General features: G+C 47.2%; 1 protein-coding gene across 1 annotated transcript in view; it reads right to left on the minus strand.

The window, feature by feature from the left end:
- GLG1 (golgi glycoprotein 1) overlaps nt 1–22,490 on the minus strand; it is a 3,171,999-nt gene that overhangs the window by 955,243 nt on the left and 2,194,266 nt on the right. The window contains exon 17 of the mRNA XM_044081599.1: nt 21,361–21,475. Within this exon, the coding sequence (XP_043937534.1) occupies nt 21,361–21,475 (115 nt within the window). The remainder of the gene's footprint in view (nt 1–21,360; nt 21,476–22,490) is intronic.

Genomic DNA, 22,490 nt, shown 5'->3' on the forward strand with positions numbered 1-22,490 from the left:
TAATAGCCACTAGGAATAAAGTTTTCCAAGAAAGATATTTCAGGGAACAAGAAACAGCTGGCTCGAAGGGGGGAAGAATCAAGGATGTCAGCACTAAATTTAGATCCCACTGAGGAGGAGGATTCCTGATTGGAGGCTTTAGTAGGAAAATTCCTTTCAAGAAGGCCCTGCAGAGCCTATGGGACATAATATTATGATCTGCTATCCCAACATGAAAATTAGAAATAGCAGCCAACTGAACTCTGACTGTGGAAGAAGAGGAGCCTGCATGAAAAATCTCTGCTAAGAAGTCCAGAACTGCCTGAACAGGGGCAGTAAAAGGATCAATATTTTGGGCCTTAGCCCAATAATTAGAAGTTATGTACTCACCATAACGTTCCATCTGAGTAGGTGTATTCATTTGTCTGCAACCTGTGGTTATGGATCCGATATCGGATCCGAACCGGCATGGTTTTCCAGCTATGGATCCAAGCTCTCAGCTCCTCCCCTCACCCATAATGCCCTGCTCTACCCTCATGACCTCAGATCGAGTTTGCCAAAGCAACAATACCCTAAAAAGGGTAACAAGGAATATGCAGGAAACTGAAAGGCCAGGGGGATAGGAGGGCGGGATGGTTGCAGACAAATGAATACACCTACTCAGATGGAACGTTATGGTGAGTACATAACTTCTAAATCTGAAGTAGGATATTCATTTGTCTGCAACCTGTGGGACAGAGTCCCCAGCTACCTGAATCTTGGGCGGCCATCATGGAAGGATATTCGAGCACCAAGGAGCCAAAGGATGCTCTACCCCTAGATGCAAGATCCAACTTATAGTGGGAAATAAATGTATGAGATGAAGCCCACGTGGCTGCTGCACAAATATCATCTAGAGGAATCCTAGCCTTGAAGGCTGCCGAGGTAGATACTGACCGGGTTGAATGGGCATGAACACCCCGGTGCGGGCCTTCCTGACGCTTGATAAGCCAATAAAATGCACTGTGAAATCCAGCGGGACAGAGAAACTTTAGAAATTGGCTTGCCCAAATTGAATTTTGCAAAGGAAATAAACAGCTGGTCGGATTGCCTATGACCAGCTGTCCTGTTGAGATAAAATCTAAGTTGCCTGTGAACATCTAGTGAGTGTAGCTTATATTCACCTTTGTTTTCATACTTAGGGAAGAAAACAGGGAGGTTAATGGATTGATTGATGTTTGCTTCAGAAGCGATTTTAGGAAGGAAGGACGGGTTGGTCCTGAGGAGACACGGTCCGGATGAAATACCAAGTAAGGAGGTTTAGCTGATAAAGCTTGAAGTTCAGAAACTCTCTTGGCTGATGTAATGGCTACCAAAAAGGCTGTCTTGTAGGACAAGAATTTGAGATCCACCGTAGCAGCTGGCTCGAAGGGGAGCGGTCAAGGCCTGTAGGACCAAAGGAAGGTCCCAAGGAGGAACTGCTTGCTTTATAGGGTGCCTGAGAAGGAAAGTACCTTTAAGAAATGTTTTACACAATTTGGCTGACATAAGAGGATTAGAATCTTGACCAATGTGATAGTGAGAAATTGCCGCCAGTTGAACTTTGACTGTGGAACTGCTGGCACCATCATTAAAGAGAGAGGTTAGAAAATCAAGCACTACAGGGAGAGGAACCGTGAAGGGATTTAGGCCTTGCCGCTCCGCCCACACAGAGAAACGTTTCCATTTGCTTCGGTAAACCTTTCTAGTGGATGGTTTATGAGCCGCCACCAAAATAGCCTTTACCGGTGAAGAAATACCGAGTCCTTATCAAGAGTGGAACTGGAGCAGCCAAGCGGTCAGCTTCAGGTTGTCCAGGTTCGGAGGAGGAATGCAGGATGGATGGGATATCAGATCCGAATGGGATCTAGAATCCAAGGAGGATTCACCGAGTGAGACCTTAGGAAGGGGAACCAGATCTGTCGAGGCCAGAATGGAGCAATGAGAATCATTCTGCAACCCACCCGAGAGGCTTTCTGAAGAACTTGCAGCATCAGAGGCAAGGGTGGATAGGCATACAGAAGACCGGGTGGCCAAGCATGCACCAGAGCTGCCTCTTGGGGTACCTCCGGAGGAGGTATTAGAGCGAAAAACTGTCGCACTTGGTGTTTGAGGGAGAAGCAAAAAGATCGCATGAAGGGGTTCCCCACCGTGCGAATATGCGTTCCGCTACTTGACAATTGAGAGACCACTCGTAAGGGGTCAGAATGGTGCCACTGAGCTTGTCCGCTAGGATGTTGGACCGACCGAATGTGCGTTGCTATGAGAAAGCGATTGGTGGAGACTGCCCATTCCCAAACTCTCATGGCCTCTCGACAAAGAGGGTAAGACCTTGTTCCCCTTGCTTGTTGATGTACCAGACAACAGACATATTGTCCGATTGAATCGCAATTGTTCCCAAGGGAAGAAAGTCCTGAAGTGCTAGCAACGCTAAGAGCACTGCTCTCATCTCTAGAACATTGATATGCAGTAAGGTCTCTGAATCGCTCCACGTGCCTTGGACTGTCCGCCCAAGAAGTGCCCCCACCCGAGGCGGGAGGCGTCCGTGGTCACCGTGGCGAGAGGGGAGAAGCACAAAATGGGCGACTCGTGGAGATCCGGGAGTGGAGCCACCACAAGAGGGACCGCTTGCAAGCCTTGCTGATCGCTATGGGATGATGCATGGGGAGAGCAAGGTATGACCACTGTACTAAGAGCGCCCACTGTAGAATGCGATATTGAGCCTGGCAAGAGGAAGAAGTGCTATAGCCGAGCCATGGACCCTAGAGCCCTCAGGACCAACTCCGCTGGAACAGAACTTGAATGGAGAATGGCCCGCACCTGGAGCTGCAGATTTAGAACTCTGTCCGCAGTGAGGAAGGCTCGTAAACTCCTTGTGTCTAGTCTGGCCCCTATGAAATCTAAGAGCTGTGTGGCCAGGTTGGACTTTTTGTATTTATTGTGATGCCCAGAAATGGAGCAAGATGGAGAAAGGAGTCTCGCCAAGAGAAGTAGATGCCTTGTTGGGGCGTAAGGAGCCAGTCGTCCAGGTAGGGAAAGACCTGCACCCCTGAAGCCTCAGGTGGGCGCTACCACTGCTAGTACTTTGGTAAACACCCTGGGGCTGTGGTGAGACCAAAGGGAAGGACCCGAACTGGTAGTGACTGGCTCCCAGCCGGAAGCGGAGAAACCTCCTGGAGCCTGTCCATCAGGATGTGGTAGTACGCGTCCTTGAGATCTATCGAGCACATCCAGTGATTTTCTCCCAGAAGGGGAGAATAGATTGCAGAGTGACCATTCGAATTTTTCTTTGGGGACTGCCAGATTCAAGAGAGAGAGGTCTAGGATTGGTCTTAGTTCCCCGCCTTTTGGCACTAAAAGAATCTGGAGTAGAACCCTGATCCGATCTGGTCTGGGGAACGGGCTGGATGGCTCTTTTCTTTAGCAGATGGCCAATTTCTGCCAAAGCGGCCTCCCGTTGACCGGGTGGGACGTCTGGGAGGGACTTCAACTTTGGAAGGTGAAGAAAAGGAATGCGATATCCCCTGGATATGATTTGGAGAACCCAGCGGTCCGATGTTATGGACTCCCATGCCGCTAGGTGCCCGAACGCCCCGACTGCCTCCAGAGTAGAGCAGTCGGGCAACCCTCAGGGTTGCTGCGGGCCGTTCAGAGAAAGGTTCCTGGACCCGAAGTTTCTGGGAGCCCCTCTGCCTCTAGGGCGGGCCCTCCCTGTCCTCCTCTGCCACGGAAGGACTGGTTGTCCGGAGCAGGCTGGGACTGCTGCGACTTCGGAACCACATCTTCTTCTGACCCTTTTGGTTCCTAGAATAGGGCCTCTGGGGTGCAGAGAAGCGGATTCGACGGCAGACAGCGTCTTCCGTCCTTCTCGCTCTGGGTCAACGTCTCGCGAACGGTCTTGCCAAACAGAGCAGAACCATCAAAGGGGCGTTTCGCAAACGGCGCCTTGAAGGGCTCAGAAAAATGCAGGACGGAGCCAGGCCTGACGCCTAGTGACCAGTCCTGTCCCGCAGCTCTAGCGGCCCTCCGCTGCATGGGAGAGTAGCCGCATAGAAGTATTTGTAACTGACCTAAGAGTGGCCATTTTGGTGGAGTGCAGAACTCTGTCCTCCTCGAAATGGACTCAGGGGATGCAGCGTATTCCTTAATAAGATCTCGCTGCATCCGAATAACATGTGCCAAATAGTTCAGCGCCCTTACCGAGAAGGTCGCCGAACTGAACATCCGCTTCCCCAAGCGGTCCATCATCCGAGACTCCTTGCTCGGTGGGTGGACTGAGGGACTCTCCTGAGCCAGTTCCCTCTTTGTGGCCGCCGCCATCAACATGGCATCTACAGGAGGCCCCTTACTCCAATGGGTCCTGTCGGAGGCGGACTAAGGATCCTATCCGGTCTTTTGGGAATTGGCTCCACGGTGTCCGGTTCCTTCCACGCCCTGGTGGTAATAAGGTCCACCAGGGGTCGGCAGGGGACACCCAAGAGGTAGACGGGCCCGCTTCAAATACCTCCAAGATCACAGACACGTCCTAGAAAGACTTGGGGCAGACCACCCCCTAATACGGAGTATTTCCATGATGTCTCCAAGGAGACATCCTCGGGGTGACCGTGGGGAGCCTTCCCTTCCTCCAAGTCCGTGTCTTCTGTGAGAGACTCGGGAGTCAATGTGCCTCCTTTGACGATGCTTGCGAGGGCCTCCTCTGGGGGCTGTCAGAGGAGTCCTCGCAGCAGCAATTTGCTCCATAGGAGCAACTTGGGGCACAGAAACGGGCTGTCCCAGGGGCCGGATGGTGGAAGCCTGGCCCAGTGCAGAGGGAGCGGACGGAGCCGGCAAGTGCCGGGGTCCGGAGACCCTCAACAGAGCCCTCTCCACTACATCAAAGGCCGAAGGGGAGCCGACCTCGACCAAAGGATCCGACAATCGGCTCCCCTCGGATCCGAAGAGTGGATCGGAGCCGGGCGCCGCACTCGGATCCGGCGACAGTGCGCTCCGACACAGACGGGCGAAGGAGCACTGATCCCCGGATCCGGCTCGGATCCAGGCTCCGAGATCGGGTCCGACGCACTGAGGGCAGGGTCGGGTCCGGTACCAAGTACTATCGGCTCCGACCTTCCCCGCCCGGCTGCTCGGCTCCAGCTGCTCGAACCCGGATAGCGGGTCGGAGAAGGAGCAATAGGCTTAAAAGGGTGTTGAGCTCCCGAGGGGGAGGCAAGAGCACTCCCATCTGCATCTGGGCCTGGATGAACCTTCTCATCATCCGGTCCAGATCAGCATCAGAAAGGCTATGGGTAGATCTCGAAGAGGCTACCGAGGTAGGCCTGGAGTGCCTCCTCGATAGCCTCGACGGAGATCGGGTCTCCTCCTCCTCAGGACCCGGTGAAAAGCACACGGGACCGGAGCCGAGAAGGAGGAGACCGAACCGACAACGGAGCCGGGGGAGAAGCCCGCTTGGCTGGCGGGGCCGAAACAGAGGTCTCGGCCCGCCGCTTGTGGTGCTTCTCCCTCCGTCCTTTTTAGCAGCATCCCTCTCCTCTCCAGAAGCGGGAGTTTGAGTCCCAGGAGCAGGAGGGGGTGCCACAGGGGGAACAACTGCAGCCACAGTAGTCCCCGAAGGAGCGGAGGCCGGAGCCGAGTCTGGCGGTAAAAGACCCGCCAAGACCAGCTTGGACCTCCGCTCCCTCAGTGCCCTGGGGTGAACCCTGCACAAATGGAACAACCAGATGTGAGGTGTTCAACCCCAAGACACTTAACACACCGAGTGTGGCCATCAGCCGGAGAGAGCTTATGGCCACACTCGGAGCATTTCGAAAATATAGATTTAGGCTGGTCAGCCATAATCTATAAAACACTAAAAGTTACAGAAAGTAACTTAAAACAAAAAGACACACAGGCCTACACACACACTCTACGCAACAGCGAGGGGAGGGAATAAAATTTACTTACTTTAACTTAAAATAAACTCAAAATACTCTATATTAAAGGGGGACCTAAACTTTCACACAAATTCAGTCAAACAACCAAAAAAATTCTCTGTTTTTTACAAGAAAAGAGTTCACTTAGCTGAGAGCTATGTACCCAAATCCAGTCACCAGCGTGGCAAACGAGATCTGAGGTCATGAGGGTAGAGCAGGGCATTATGGGTGAGGGGAGGAGCTGAGAGCTTGGATCCATAGCTGGAAAACCATGCCGGTTCGGATCCGATATCGGATCCATAACCACAGGTTGCAGACAAATGAATATCCTACTTCAGATGAGAAACGTTTCCATTTGCTCGTGTAAATCCTCCTGGTAGAGGATTTTAGTGAAGCTACTATGATATCTCTAACTGGGTTAGAGATCAAAGGAAGCCTGGCTAGGGAAGGAAGTGGAGCAACCATGCTGTGAGGTTGAGAGAAGGGATTGACCGGTGCAGCTGACCGGATTGGTGAATCAGTAGATCTGGCACTGGGTCCAGATGCCACGGCTGCACCAAAAGGTGATGATGGAGGAACGGGAACCAAACTTGTCGAGGCCAGTAAGGGGCAATGAGAATCAATTTGGCTCTCAAAACGGTAGCTTTCTGGATCACCTGAGGGATCAGAGGAAATGGGGGGAAGGCATAAAGAAGTCCCTGGGGCCAATCCTGGGTCAGAGCGCCTCTGGGGATGGCCTGATAGAGGGAAGAGGCTGAAGAAGTCTGGACATTTGCTGTTTTGGGGAGTAGCAAAAGATCGCAACATGGACGACCCCATTCCAGAAAAATCTCTTCCGCTATGGATTGCTTGAGAGACCACTCGTGAAGCATGAGAATAGCTCTGCTCAATCTGTCCGCTATAATGTTGGTTTTCCCAGGGATATGCGTTGCTACCAGAAACCGATGAGAGGAGATCGCCCATTGCCATAGTCTGAGCGCTTCGACACAAGGGTAGGACTTGGTTCCGCCCTGTTTGTTGATATACCAAACTACAGACATGTTGTCTGTGTGGACTGCAATTGTCCCTACGGGAAGAAAGTCGTTGAGGGCTTGCAACGTTAAAAGCACTGCTCTCATCTCCAGGACATTTATGTGCAGATGGTACTCGAACGGTTGCCACGTCCCATGAACCATCCTGCCCTGATAATGACCCCCCCCACCCGATCAGGGAGGCATCCGTGGTGACAGTGGCTATCGGGGACGAAGGTACAAAGCACCTGCCTTGGTGAACCTGAGACGATGTGATCCACCAAACAAGATGTTCTTTGCATGTTTGTGTCACCAGAATCTGGTGACGCATTGGGAGTTGCTGGTATGACCACTGTGTGAACAGCATCCACTGAAGGAGGCGCATGTAGAATCGAGCCAGGGGGAGAAGAGTAATGGCCGCAGCCATGAGACCTAATACCTTTAGAACCATTCTGGCCTGTACTTTCTTGCTGGCCAGAATGATCCTGACATGAGTCTGAATGTCTGAAACTCTTTGTTCTGTAAGGGTAGCTGACATCCGAACAGTGTTTAAGTTTAAGCCTATGAAGGTAATAGACTGGCAGGGCGATAAGGATGACTTTTCAAGTTGACTGAGATGCCCAAATGAGAACAAAGGTCTATTGTGTAATCCCTGGCTTGTATAAGCTGATGCCTGGTGGTGGCTGACAGGAGCCAGTCGTCGAGATACGGAAACACCTGGAATCCTTGACGTCTCAGGTGAGCCGTGACCACTGCCATGCATTTGGTGAACACTCTGGGGGCTGTAGTGAGACCAAAGGGCAGGGCTCTGAACTGGAAATGACTGGACCCCAACCCAAAGCGGAGAAATCTCCTGGAGCGTCTGTGAATTTTGATGTGATAGTACGCATCCTGAAGATCTATTGAGCACATCCAGTTGTCCTTCTGTAAGAAGGGCAGAATTGACTGAAGAGTGACCATTCGAATCTTGTCTTCCTGACAGACTTGTTGAGTCTGCTGAGATCCAATATTGGTCTCCAGTCTCCCGTCTTTTTGGGGACCAAAAAGAACCTTGAGTAGATTCCGGCTCTGAATGGTCTATTGTAACTGGCTGAATGGCTCTTTTGCAGTAGTTTTGCGATTTCTAACTCTGCAATGTCCCTTAGACCGGGTGGTACATCTGGAAGGGAACTTGAGGGAAAGGGACTTTCCTCGAAAGGAATTATGTAACCCTTGGATATGATCGACTGTACCCATCTGTCTTGAGTGAGGGAATGCCAGGCTTCTGGGTACAGTGATAATCTTCCCCAGACTGCCTCCAAGGAGGGACAGCCGGGCAACACCTCAGGGATGCTGAAAGGGCTTATCAGAGAGAGGCTCCCTGTTTCCCTGGTTCTTCGGACCCCTCTGCCTCTAGAGCGGCCTGTTGTTGTTACCCTCTGCCTCTAGGGGTAAACTGACCACATGAATCCGGCGTGACTCCTTGGGATTTACGGAACCACATCTTCCCACCCTTCTGTCCTTTGGGATAAGGCCTAGAAGGGGTGGAAACACGGACTCCAACAGCAGAAAGAGTCTTGCCGTCCTGCTCACACCTGGACAAGGTCTCCTTCACCTGAGGGCCAAACAAAGCTGACCCATCAAAGGGAGAATTTGTGAAGGACGCCTTAAAGGATCCAAAAATCACATAGCCGCATCCAGGCTTGGCGTCTAAGAGCCACACCTGTGCCTGCGGCTCTACTCGTCCATCCGCAGCATAAGATATTAGCCGCATGGAGGAGTTAGCAATGGAATTGAGGGTTCCTAGCTGCGAAGCAATCTTTCTTGAGCCCCTGCAGCTGTAGGATCCTGAACTACTTCTCCCAGCTCCTTCAGGATATCTCTCTGGAGTCTGGTGAAGTGACAAAGATAATTCAGCGACGCATAGCAAAGGTCGCTGAGGAAAACATCCGCTTGCCATACCTATCCATGGTCCTAGAGTCCTTATTAGGAGGATGGACGGGCACGGAAGGATCTGCAAGTTCCTTTTGGTGGCCGCAGCCACCACCATGGCATCAGCGGGACACCCTTGGTAAGGAATTGTTTGTCACTAGGGGCAGTGATAAATTTAGAAGGCCTCCTAGGGACTGGCTCTACAGAGTCAGGAGCTGTCCACGCCTTCGTGCAATAACCTGCATAAGGGGTCGAAGGCGGAGACACCCAGGAGGTGGAGGGCCAAGATCCAAACGCCTCTAGGTATACTGACTCATCCTCAGAGGGATTGTTGGTAGGCCAGTTTCCCTCTGTTTTAGAAGTTCTAGGATGTCTGAAAAGGAGACATCCTCAGAGGGGATCTAGGGATCCCTCTGACTCATCAAAGTCAGTATCCGACGTGACAGACTCGGGGAGTCTACATGCTTCCTCTTACAAGTCCTCTTCCTAGGAGGATCTCCCGAAACATCAGGAGAATCTCGAAGAGGGGAAATTCCCAATGGGGAAACCTGAGGCGGAGGATCTCTGGGTCCTGTAGCAAGAGAAGTGGCAGAGATGTCAACAGGTACAATAGAGGGAGGAGCTACGGGAAGAGACTGCTGACTGATACCAGTGGCCAGTACACTCTTCATCACCTCGAATGCTCCCTCCCAGGCAGGTCCGAGAGAACCCGCTCAAGAGCTAGGAACTCCAGGGGCCACCGAAGGGAAGTCTCCGAGGCAGATGTCGGAGCCGAGCTCACCAAGGCCGAGGCTCCAAGGGGAAGAGCGGGCTCGGACAAGGGTCCGATGCCACTCACCCTCGGAGGAGACCATGGAAGCCCGACCACCGAATCCCTCTAAGGAAGAGGAGATAAGAGTAGGGGCTGAAGGGACAGAAGGAGGTATCCGTCCTCCAGCCGAGCAGTAACCATGCCAAGACTCCAACTCCAAACTCTGGGGTAGAGTCAAGGAGGAACTGTAACGGGTGTGGACCAACAGTCGCCTGCTGAGACAGACTGTGTAGCATTTGGGCCAGTACCTGTGACTTGAGCAATCTACTGACCACTCTCTAGGTCATGATCTGACAACCTGGATGACCTTGAAGATCGGCTCCGATGGCTCCGTTCGATAGAAGAGGCGGCCGGAGCCGAAAGTATCGGCTCCAAGGAAGGAGACCTCGACCTCTTCCTGGAATGGGCCATCGGAGCCGATACTACTGATCCTGTCGGCACCGATTTCGGAGCCGGCAGAACGTTCGATGTATCGGCTCCAGCCGGAGCCGATACAGCTACTAAATAACGGTGTCGAGCCGATCGGAGCCGACACCGATGCCTGTGCCACATGGGTGTCGGAGCCGACAGAAGCCTACACCGATGCCCATGCCACGTGGTGTCGGAGCCGATCGAGCCGACACCACAGTGGTCAGCAGATTCGCACCGATAGCCATCGGCCGAAAGCTTTGTGGATCAGAATCGGCTCCAGCCGAGCGATCTCGACTCTATACGAAGTCGGAGCCGAGGCCGCAGGCTTAGAAACAGAAGCCTGGGCCTTGGCAGTTTTGGTTGATTTTGTGGAGCCGACTTAGCCGGAGAGCCCTCCGGCTTAAGACCCTGAGAATCAACTTATTATGCTCTCCTGCAGGACTCTCTGGCTGAAGGAGTGACAAATAGCACAGGAGTCCTGCAGGTGAAGAGGGCCCAAACAGTACAGGCAAGAAGTGTGACCGTCTGTCAGAGACATCATCTGACAGCACGAGTCACACTTCTTAAAACCTGAAACCCTCTCCTTAGACATGGTGCCTAAACACAACACACACACACACCAGTCAAAATAAATTAAACTAATACCAAGAGGTATTTAGTAAAAAACACCAACACACACACCCTAACAGGGGGGGGATGGGATAGGGAAATTGACTGACTAAAAAAAATTAAAAGAGACAGGGATTTCTGTCAGAAAAAGGTTAAAATTAAATTAAACTATCAAAAATATTAGTTTTAACTAAAAGAAGGGGCTTAAATATCACAAATGTGAACTACTTACCAGGAGCTGGTAAAGAGAAGACCTCCCAAGCGAAGCGGCAAACGAGATCTGGGTACTTCCTGCCTTGCATCATGGGATATGGGGCTGCCTCGAGCTGGTAAAAGGAGTTCTCGAGCTAAAGCAAGTGCCGAGTCGGAGCCGAGGGATCGGCTCCGAACCCATCAAGCAAGAATGAAGGCGAGATTGACAACTTAACATCACATGTTTTCAATACTGATTCTGAGTACACGAAACATCTTAAATACTTTAATAGATTTGTAGATGACGTTTTTTTGTTGTGGGGTGGCACCATTGAACAATTGTTGGCTTTTACAACCTATTTGAATGAGACAACAGATTTTCTTTGCTTTGAATGTTCTCATTCGGTCAATGAGATCGAGTTTCTAGACGTTAAGATCATTAAGGGACCTAATGGTTTTGACACTGAGCTTTTTAGGAAACCCTGTTGGAAGAATAATTTATTGCATCGGAATAGCATGCATCCCAGACATGTTCACCAAAACATAGTTCAGAACCAGACCATTAGGATCTCCAAACTAACGTCCCAAGATATTGCTTACAATCAACATAAAGCACAATTAGCTAAGAATTTTATGTCTAGAGGCTATGATCAAACACAAGTCCTTGATGACATCTCCATGGGTGATCTACTCAGGGAAGATGTAGGAGCTCCCTTGATTAATAGATCATATCCCCATGTACACTCTAACAAGACTAGCAGCACATCCACTGTTAATAGGATTGTTATTCCTTTTACTAATAGGAATCATCACATTCTAAATGTTCTTAATAAAAATTGGAGACTTTTAATGGTGGATGAAAGGATTAAGAATTTGGTTGATGAGAGACCCCGTGTTGCTTATAGGAATATGTTGTCTCTTAATAGACTACTTTGCTATGATAGGGGACATCAGAATGTTAAAATTTCCAACAGGACAGGCACATTTGCTTGCAATTCTTGCAACCAATGTAAATACATATCCAACTCTGATTGTTTCATACACCCTGAAACAAAACGTCCCTACAATTTTAAGCATTATGCTGACTGTAGATCTGTTAACTTGGTCTACATTGCTGAATGCCAATTATGTAAGATTTTTTATGTTGGAATGACAAGAACTTTACGCGAACGTATTAGGGAACATGTCTATGCCATTGAAAAGGGTAAGGTAATATCACCAATGCCCTAGCCAAGCATGTAATACAACAAGGACGCTCTCATAGTTTTAAGTTTCAGGTTTTAGAGTTAGTCTTTAAAAATGGCAGATTGGGCAATATTAGAAATTGCACTGAAGAGAGGGAAGGTAAATGGATACTAAAATTGCAAGCTCACAGGTTTGGATTGAATGACAGGCTAGCACTCAAGCCGTTTCTAGCTAGCAGACCCCTTAGGCATTAGCCACTGTGCATAATGATACTTTACTGAATATTTTATTGTGCATTTTATTACCTTGTTTGTCAAATGTCTTATTAATTGCCTTCATTTTGATTCGTTGATTTGAATGGGCAGTGATGTCATTATGTGTATTTAAATGGATGTTATTTGACTGCCTTTATGTCTGATGAAGCGTTGATTCCAACGTGAAAGCGCTAACTTCTATACTGCAGTCTACCTGTTTGTTTTCTTTTTTATATTAAACGTGGTTTTTACCAATTGGAGAGAGAATTTTTAATTTCAGCCTTTGTGGCTCATGGTGCACCTTCTTGCTTTTTACAAGTCATCATATTTGGGTTATCTGCCTGCAGGTAGCCCTCAGCCGGCCTGAATACCAGAGTCTTGGGATTTCTGCTTTGGATGCTGTCGCTTCTTCCATGACGTCAGGTCGTCAAGGGTATAAAACATGCAGCCAACGCCATTCCATTGTTTTTTCTTGCCCCAGATGTCAGATGCCCCCAAAATATGAAGCAATTATATGGTGTGGAACACCTCCAGCAAAAAGCAAATACACATAATATAAGATATGTCAAACCAAAAGGATAGTTGAAAGCAAAGACAATCGGGGCTGGAGGGAAGGTAACTAGAACTGCAACAGTGAATAGACTCAAACATCTACATTTATGGTAAGTGTACATAACTGTACTATGTTCTTCGTGTTTCACTGTTGCAGTCATCACATTTGGGTTGATTCCCAAAGCTAAGGAAGGGTGGAGGGTAGCTCAAGAAGCATTAGGCTTGGCAATCAGGCCCTGCAAGACTGCAGTGGCAAAACCAGCTCTGGATTTAGAAAAAACTGGCAAGTGGTAATGCTTGGTGAAGGTATGTACAGAACTCCAGGTAGCAGCTTCTAGGATGTCCCTGGTAGGAACACCTCTGAAAAAGGCTGTAGAAGTAGATGCAGCCCTGGTGGAATGGGATCTTAGCCCCTGTGGGGTAGGTTTTCTATGGTGCTTGTAGCAGAAATGAATGCAATGGCCTATCCACTTAGAAATGGTTTGCTTTGAAATGGCCTTCCCCTCTGCCCCTGCAGCAAAGGCAACCAGCAGCTGTTCAGTTTTCCTGAGAGGCTTAGTCCTGTCCAAACAAAATCTAAGCTGTCTGTGCACGTCCAAAGAGTGCAGTATTCGTTCTCCTTTGCTCTGTGGATTAGGGAAAAAAGTAGGCAAATGAATGGACTGATTAAGGGCCACACTGGATACCACCTTTGGCATAAAGAAAGAATTGGTCCTGAGGGACATCCTGTCCGCATGGAAGATGATGAAGGGCTCCACTGCCATGTGGGCCTGTAATTCAGACACTCTTCTTGATGAAGTGATGGCTAGAAGGAAGGCTGCTTTCCAAGAAAGGAATTTCAACTCTGCAGTTGCAGCTGGCTCAAAAGGAGGTAGAGTGAGCTTTTCCAATACAAAGTTAAGGTCCCAGGCTTGAGTAGAAGCTCTCCTGGGTGGTCTTAAATTTTTGGCACCTCTGAGGAATTGTTTCAGCAGGGGGTTAGAGAAGAGGGGTGGCTCAGTATTATAATGCGCTGAAATGGCTGAGGCATGAATTTTAATAGGAGAGAAGGAAAGGCCCTTGTGAAGCATCTCTGTTAAGTAGTGAAGAATATACAGTAAACTGGGCACTGTTGTGCCTATCCCCTGAGTTTGGCTCCAGGAACAGAATCTTTTCCACTTTTTAGTAAAGGATTTCTAGTACTAGGCCTCCTTGCCTCCAGAATGACATCCAGCACTTGCTTGCTGAGGGGTGGAATTGGAGAACTCAGGTAATAAGTCAGGCTGCAAGGTTCAGGGTTTAAAGCTGGGGGTGTAGAATCTGGCCGTCCTACTGGGACAGCAGGGAAGGGGTCTGAGGTAGGTGCCATGGTTCCAGCAGTGACATACTGCGCAAGTGGGGATACCAGTGTTGGCATGGCCAGTCTGGTGCAATGAGTATTGTCCTTATTTTGTCCTGTTTGATCTTTAGTAGAACTTTCGAGAGAAGACTCAGAGGGGGAAGGCATAAACTGAGAGGCTTTCCCAGGTGAAGGACAGGGCATCCACTTTCCAAGCTTGTCTGTGGGGAGTCCTTGTGCAGAATTTGTCCAATTGGTAGTTCTGAGGGGAGGTAAACAGGTCGAAGGGCTCCTCCATTTGTTTCTCAAAACGTTGAGAATCTTTGATTCCAGTTTCCACTTGTGTGGGTCCATGAGATTTCTGTTTAGCTAGTCTGCCACTGAATTTAGCTTGCCTGGCAGGAATTGAGCTTGTAGGTGCACTTGGTAGCTCAAAGCTGTGTTCCACAGAGCCATGGCTAGTCTGCAGAGAGGGTATGAGTGGATTTCCCCCTGCTTGTTTATGTACCACATAACAGTGGTATTCTCAGCCTTTACCAATAATTGTCCTGGAAGAATGTGGTCCTTGAAAGCTGTCAGAGAATTCTGTACAGCTAACATTTCTTTCTGATTGACATGCAGGTGCATTTGACTCTGGTTCCATTTCCCCTGAATGCACTGCCCTGCCAAGTGAGCCCCCTATGCATAGTCTGGTGCATCTGTTGTTAGGGTTTGGGCGGCAGGGGGTAGAGTGAATGGCAGTCCCTTGTTGTGGTGGCAGGTCTCTGCCCACCAAAGGAACTCTGTCTTTATACAAGGAATGATAGGAATCATTGATTCCAGGTCCTGAGAATGCTGACACCATAGGCTTTTTAGATACCATTGTAGTTTCCTCATATGGAATTAGTAGGATGCAAGAGACCATGAACCCTAGGGGCTTGCAGTATTTTCCTTGCAGATGGCTGGGTCTTTGTGGCCAGTAGTTTGAAGTAGACTGTCAAACTTGTTTCTCAGGTGTGAGGAAGGCCATCTGGGAAGTTGTATTCAAGCTTGCTCCTAGGAATACAATTTGTTGACAGGGTACTAGGTGGGATTTCTTTTCGTTTATGGTGTACCCCAGTGAGGTTAGCAGTTTCTTTACAAATGCCAAATGATTTAATAGTATTGTCCTGGCTTTCTGCCTGAATTAGACAATCGTCCAGGTATGGGTAGATTTGAATATTTCTTTGCCTGCAGAATGCAATGACTGGAACTAGGCACTTTGTGAATACCCTGGGCACAGTAGATAAGCCAAAGGGCAGTGCAGAGAACTGATGGTGCATTTAGCCTGCTCTGAAGCGTAGGTATTTTCTGCAAGGTTTCCTTACTGGGATGTGCAGGTAAGCTTCCTTTAAGTCCAATGTTGCCAACCAGGCATTTTTGCCTAGCATGGGAAGCAGATGAAGAGTTAGCATTTTGAATTTTGGGATTACCAAAAAGGTGTTTAGGATACACAGGTCCAGGATAGGATGCCAGTTGTCGTCTTTTCTGGGTACCAAGAAAAGTCTAGAGTAAAAACCTTGTCCCCATTCCTTTTCTGGGACAGGTTAAATAGCCCTGATACTTAGAAGAGAGAGAACCTGCTGTTGAGCCTCTGCCCACTGATTTGGGGGTAGGTCTGGCCAACCATTTGGGGTTGGTAAGGTGTGGAAGTGGAATCTGTATCCTTGGGAAACTATATTTAAAACCAATTTGTCTTGCGTAATGAGTTCCCAGGTTTTTGCAAGCAGGGCGATCTTTCCCCCTAAAGGAGCAGTCAGTTGATCAGGGATTGGAAGGTTTAAGTTTACATCATTGTGACAGTTTACCATAGGGAGTGTCTTACTAGTTCCAGCTTTGGAAGTGGGAGCCCCCCCCACTGCTTAGGCCTGTGAGTACCTTGAGACTATAGCCTAGGTGGTCTGCTGTTCCTGGGTTTGGACTGAGAAGGCCTGGGAGAGACAGGAAAGGACCAATTCTTTGAAGGCCAATGCCTACTAAATCTGGGAGGCGGTACTTGCAGGAAATCTTTAACAGTTTGCATAGATTTAGCTTTTTCCTCCATCTTTTTAAGTACTACTGCTTTGTTGCCAAAGAGGTGGTCTTGGTTTAAGGGAGCATCCAGTAATTTAGCTTTAACATGATCTGGCAATGTTTGCTCCTTAAGCCAAGCATGCCTTCTAAGAACAGACCCAGTGATAGCAGTCCTGCAAGATGCCTCCAACTTCTTCAGCAGAATGCATTAAATCCTGTAATTCTTTATTTTCAGCAGAGTCAGGAATCAACATAATTTTCTGTTTAAGTAATCCAATAATATGCTGCGGATACTTTAACATATGAAACTGGCAGTTTAAGGCCATAATAGCCAAAGTAGCAGAAGTGTATACCTATACCTTCTTACCCCATCTGTCCAGGGCCCTGGAGTCTCTATCAAACGGGGTAGGGTTTTTGGCAGTAGTAGCCTTAATGCCTTTGGTTCCCTGTGAAAAGGTCTCTGGGTCCACAGTGGGATTCTTAAAGAGGAACTTGTGAGAGTCAGGTTTCCTGGGAGCTGGAGGTAGAGTGTCTAAGGTCAGGCTAGATTCCAAGAAGGCATCATCTACAATGTCCAGTACAGGAGGGATAGCAAAAGGCCTCTGTTGAGGTAGGAGTAAGAATTCCCTAAGCCTCTTTTTGGAGCGTAATCCTGGCTTTCCCAGCGGCAATGCTCCCTAAGAGTGTGCAAAGTTTCACCAAAAGAAAAACCTTCTGGAGGGGAAGCAGAGGGTATAGAGTCCTCTGCACCAGAATCCTCATAGGTAAGTAAGGGCAAATCCTGGTCATCAGAATAAATAGAAATTTCAGAATCCTGATCAGAAGAATCAGAAGGAAAATCAGTTCTAGGTCTCTTAGAGGGAGAAGACTGGCTTCCCCTAATTAGAGTAATAAGGTCTTCAGCCATTCTTATCATTTGTTTTTTTAGGCATATGGGCCTGACCATGCGGTTTTGGACATCTATTTTCTAGGCATGGATAGAGTTTTCGGCCTTGAAGAAGAAGGCGTCTGTTTGATATGCAATTCAGTAGGCCTGAATACACCCTCAGAAGCCGGTGCCTGCACAGCGGCACTGGACCCATCCAAGGTAGAGACATCCACAGGTTCCATAGTCGAAGAGGCATCTCGCGACATACTGGACTCCAAATGGGTCTCAGTAGAGGCCTGTGAATCTGAAGTAGTGGGTATCAGGGGCTGCGAAAGCATCTCATTGGTGTCGTCGGCAGCTTTGGACCTATGCGGTCTGTGTCTGTCTTTATCTTTACATTTTTTTGGAATGTCGGTAGTCGGATGGCTTACCGAAGCCATTTCTTCATAATTAAACAGACTACCGAAGTAGTCTGATGCAAAAATGAATCTATGACGAATAGTTTGAGGATTGAATAAGGCACAAAACCGACAGTGAGGGACGTCGTGGTCTCGCCCTAAGCAAGGACTGCTGTACGAATTAAAATCTTTATGAGGTATTTGCTCTCAACAAGAAATACAATTGTTAACTTTTACTGACATTGGTTTAGAACAAGAAAAAGGATCCCCAACAGGGTACTTAGCTTTTTTGAAGACTTTGGTTCTGAAACTCTAAAATGAAAATTTCAGGAGTCGGCTGACCAGCACTTGCAAACTGCTTCGGGCACCACACAGCAAGAAAGACTGATGTAATGGTGTCGGCTGCATGCTTTATACCCCTGACTACCTGACGTCATGGAAGATGAGACAGCAACCGACGCAGGACCCAAGACTTTGATAATCAGGCTGGCTGAGTAACAAGTAGTTGAGGCTTGACAGGATAGCTCAATAAATAGAAGAGGTATGCCAGCTTCTTTATGTGCATTAGTCAATGTCCCTGTTCCCCACAGGAGTGGTACCTAATTGAATTTGAATGCATGATCTTTGAGATTTCATTTGTTGACAGTGGTTGAATATGATCATTCCTTTTGAAAGAACTTGGTTGCAGACTGGGGGATACCGAATTAAAACGGATCACAAGCCATCTAAGCTTGAAAAGTAGGAGAGCTCAAATCTCTCATACCACTGACCTCTGATCTCTTAGTAGAAGTCTGATTGCCAGAGAATCAGTCACTTAGGGGGTGGAATTTGAGCAGCTAGTTAGTAGCCCTCTCCTGGGGAGTAATAGTTTATGCACTCAGATGGCAAGCTTTTGGTTAAGGTTCTGTGGATAGTATTAGGCAAGCCTCATTAGTCCACAGTGGCGCAGGTGCTTTGAGGTATGACCTTTCCTCATTGATGTGTGGAATTTGGGATCAGTAGTGGACAGGTTATAAAAATAAATATGTAAATCTGTCTTAGAGCTTCCAATACCTACTTTTCAGTCCTAAGGAAGTAAGGTATTGGAAAAGGTCTTGAGGTCATAAAATGAAAGAAGATGCTTGAAATTATTCTAGGAAGATTTGCAAAAGTTTCAGATTTTGCCCAACTCCAGTATTCACACTGCTGAAGAGAATGATTTCATGTTCTAAGTTATAGGCTTCAGACAGTGAGCATTTTTGAAATGCAGTGCTCTCTTTGTATTTTAGAATGCATATTGCTGATGCAATAGTGCCTGAGATTGATTGCTTTCCAGTATTCTATGTTTTTCTTGTGCATTCAGAGCCGAGGCTTTGTAGAATTAATGAAATAATTTTTCCTTTAGCCACTACATATTTTTCTTAACTTATGATGGCCTGACTGAAATCACTGTTGTTGTATTCCTGACAAATGGATTGCCAGAGCTGATGTCCAGCCAGGGTACCAAAGCTTTACCTTCCCTAGTTATACGTCCGAAGCATGACCTCTGCTCATATGCATTTGGGTATAAAGACGGATGTACAAGCATAAACTCTCATACTGTCTTGCCACCAGCCTGAATGCAGGTCATGCATCCGGACTGTTCTCCGTTTGATCAATGGTACCTTTGCTTCATTTATTTCATCTAGTTAAGTACCTTATTGAAGAACCTTCCTTTTTATCTTGTGTTTTATTGCTTGGAAGCTGTAGATGTCTGCTACAGGAAGCAAGTGTGGTAGGCATATTCTATACAAGGACTTGAATACAAAGTGTCTTTTTTGTCTAGACCCAGAACATAAGAAAGTCCTGGTCTATGTTCCTATTCATTCCACAAGCTCATAGGTCTAAGCTTTCTACTTTTAACACCTTCCTCAAAACCTAGCATCTTAAACAACTGGCCCAATCCAAGATGGCTGACTCCACATTTTCTTACTTATCTACTACCAAAGAAAAAGCTTGAGGCGCCTCGAGTGGGTCAGCAGTCCAGTGTTTCAGACTCTAATATACCCACTGTGGTTACAGAGCTGCAGTATATCAGACTTCTCATTTGCCTGCTAGCAACATCCCACTGGAGGCCGGTATGGCTGCTGAGGCCTTGCAGACTGCTGATATATCAGAGGAACAGTGCCTAATTTTTTTCAGAAGGACTGCACAGCACGTCACAAATTTTAATTAGAGAAGAGATCCCAGGCTCTCTAACAGTGATCCGACAGTGTTCTGAACCTCCACACCTTATCCAGGCACACATCACAGCTAGAAAATAAAAAAACAGCAGAGTAAGCATATGGCATCTCCTTATCAGCTAGGGAGAAAGAGTGGATAGACTTTTCACAGGATTCGTTTAAAGCAGTTATGTCTTTAAAACTTCCCTCCTCCTGGAATCTCTTATCACAACCTGCTCCCATAAAACCCACCCTAGTTTCCTCCTCTTCAAATGAGGACTTAGGCCATTCTCTGGATTGTTCCTGTATGACGCATGCCCCAGAACAAGTCTCCTGACTAATGGGACTCCCTCTCACCTAATTCATCTATAGAGGAAGCTTCCTTTGGAGAGACTACACAGAACATGATGAAACACTTTGAATGGCCATCTGCTCAGTTGTTTGATGTACAGAAGAGGTATTACTTCCTCTAGTAGATGAGTACCCCTGCCCTTTCTCCAGACCGTCCTAAGTCTTTCCAGGATGCTTTTTAGTTCACATCTTCTGCACCTGGTTCTTTGTTCTCCAGCTCCCAAAAGAGCAGAGCAGATCAATTTTACAAAGTCCCTGGTGACTTAAAAATCTATATAAAAATCTAATGGTAGACCCTTCAGCAGTTTCTGTCTATTCATATATGCCCTCTAAGCTGCTGCCCAGTATTGATACCCTTCCTACATATAAAACTCGTATGGCTATGGATAGATGAGGAAAAAAGGTTTACACCTCTGCTACCCTTGTTTTTTTGGTCAGTTAATTACCAGACTCAAATGACTTAAGTATTTGATCTCTGTCCTGGCCTCACTGAACAAAGTTATCTTGGATCCCCAACTGCTGCCTTTAAGCAGCAGATGCAGAGTTTACTTTGGCAGGTCAATCAGATTGCCAGACACAGCGTTAAGTTTAGTTATGATGATGTAGGTGATGATGCTCTTCGTGTTTCACTGTTTCAGTCATTACATTTGGGTTATCTGCTTGCAAAATAAATGCTTCACCATTCCATCTTCTGACTAGTAACTCACTCTAAACTTACTTTTTCTACCTGTGCTTATGGTACTGAGATACTTCAACAAAACAAACCAACATGGACTGCTTCAGCTGTTTTCACTTCACTCGAACTTGCAGAGCAGTATATCTTATTCTTTCAGCAATGTGAGGGATGGTGGTGTCAGTATCTGAATGACTAACACCTCAGATCTTAAGCAATGACAAATACCTGACTACACTCTTCTTCTCCAAGGCCACAATATGAATGTTATAGAAAAAAAAAATCTTAAGACTTAAAAGCCGGGAAGCATTTTCCTGGAAACAATTCCATTTTGCACTTCTTGAATGCAGCTGTCAACAAATGTGTCATATACAGAAGCAAAGCAATCAACTGCTACCATAAAACTACCCTAGAATCACTCCAAGAGAGTTTTTTTCCCTTGAACCCTCTTAACAGACCATTAAGGCTCAGTTAGTAGACATGCGGTCCAGGAGGCCATTAAGGAGCTTAGCCCAAATTAACAATTGCCCCAAACCACAGTCCAGTTAAATGACTTACTCAAGGTCACACAGTAAAATAAAGGCATGAGGAAACAAACCTTTTAACAAAGGAAGTAGCTCATTAACAGCACACAGTCTTAGCCACCTACACTAACTGCAAGACATTTCACTGAAATTACAGAATAAAAATGCCTCATTACCATTTCCAGCTCTTCCACACGGAGCTGTTTACGACATTTCACTGAAACTCTGTGAGTGACTTCTTGAAGTGTGTCATTCCGGACTGTGGTACTGAGACAGAGTACAACATCTGCCCTGAGAAAGAGATGGAGAAAAAAATGCAAGGTTACTAATTAACCAATGATTACTATACAGAAAGAAAAATTATTTGACATTAAGTACAGCAAAAACTTCTCAAGGGACCAGTTTGTGGCATACAAACCATTCAGAAGAGAAGTGACAAAAAGCAAAACAATTAAAACGAGAGCTAGAAAAAAACTAAAGTTATATACCTACCATAAAGCAGTGTGTGTAAAATCTTACCGTAACAGCAGATGTTCTTCTCTTCAGTGTTGCAATATTCTTTATATAAACAGAGATCTCCTGCCAAGGACAGCTTATCATCTGGCCAGTATACCAAAGCCTCTGGAATTTATAGATATTGTACGTCATTCCTATGTTCCCCATGGAAGGTGTAGGGCATAAAGGTGACATACGGATGTACATACCTCACAAAGTACACTTGTGTAAAATTTTACCAGAACGGTAAATGTCCTTGCCTTCACTGCTGCAGTATTCTTCACCAAATAGGATTCCCTACCACAGAAGCCCAATCGTCCGAACAGTCCACCAAAGACTACTAGTTGCTTATTTAAAAGGTACGCCGAATGTCACCCAAATGCTTCTTGCGTACTATAGGGCATAAAGGTGACATTCAGGCCTACCATAAACAGAAATGATTGCCCCAGTAGGACCACCAGTTCAAGGAACCTAAGAGGTAATCTGTACATCCAGGAAGGCAAGAAAAGTACAGTTTTGTACCTACCATAAATGTAGATGTCCGATAGATATGCAAATGCAGTCATAACATATGGGTTGTCCTGCCTCAGGCAGCCCTCGGTCGGCCGAATTCCAAAGTCTGGGTCCGGCGTCGGCTGGTGTCACCTCCTCTCTGACGTCACAACGGCTGGAGTATAAAGGCATCGGCCGACGCCATCTTCTTCAGTGTTTCTTGCCCCAGATGCCAGGTGCCCTCCTAGGAAGGCTAAATTTGATGAATGGATAAACAATTCCAGACATGCACAACAGTAATAAACAGATACACCATAGG

Source organism: Protopterus annectens, chromosome 8.part1 (assembly GCF_019279795.1).
Source record: "Protopterus annectens isolate FY-2018-M chromosome 8.part1, PAN1.0, whole genome shotgun sequence".
Lineage (NCBI taxonomy): Eukaryota > Metazoa > Chordata > Ceratodontiformes > Protopteridae > Protopterus > Protopterus annectens.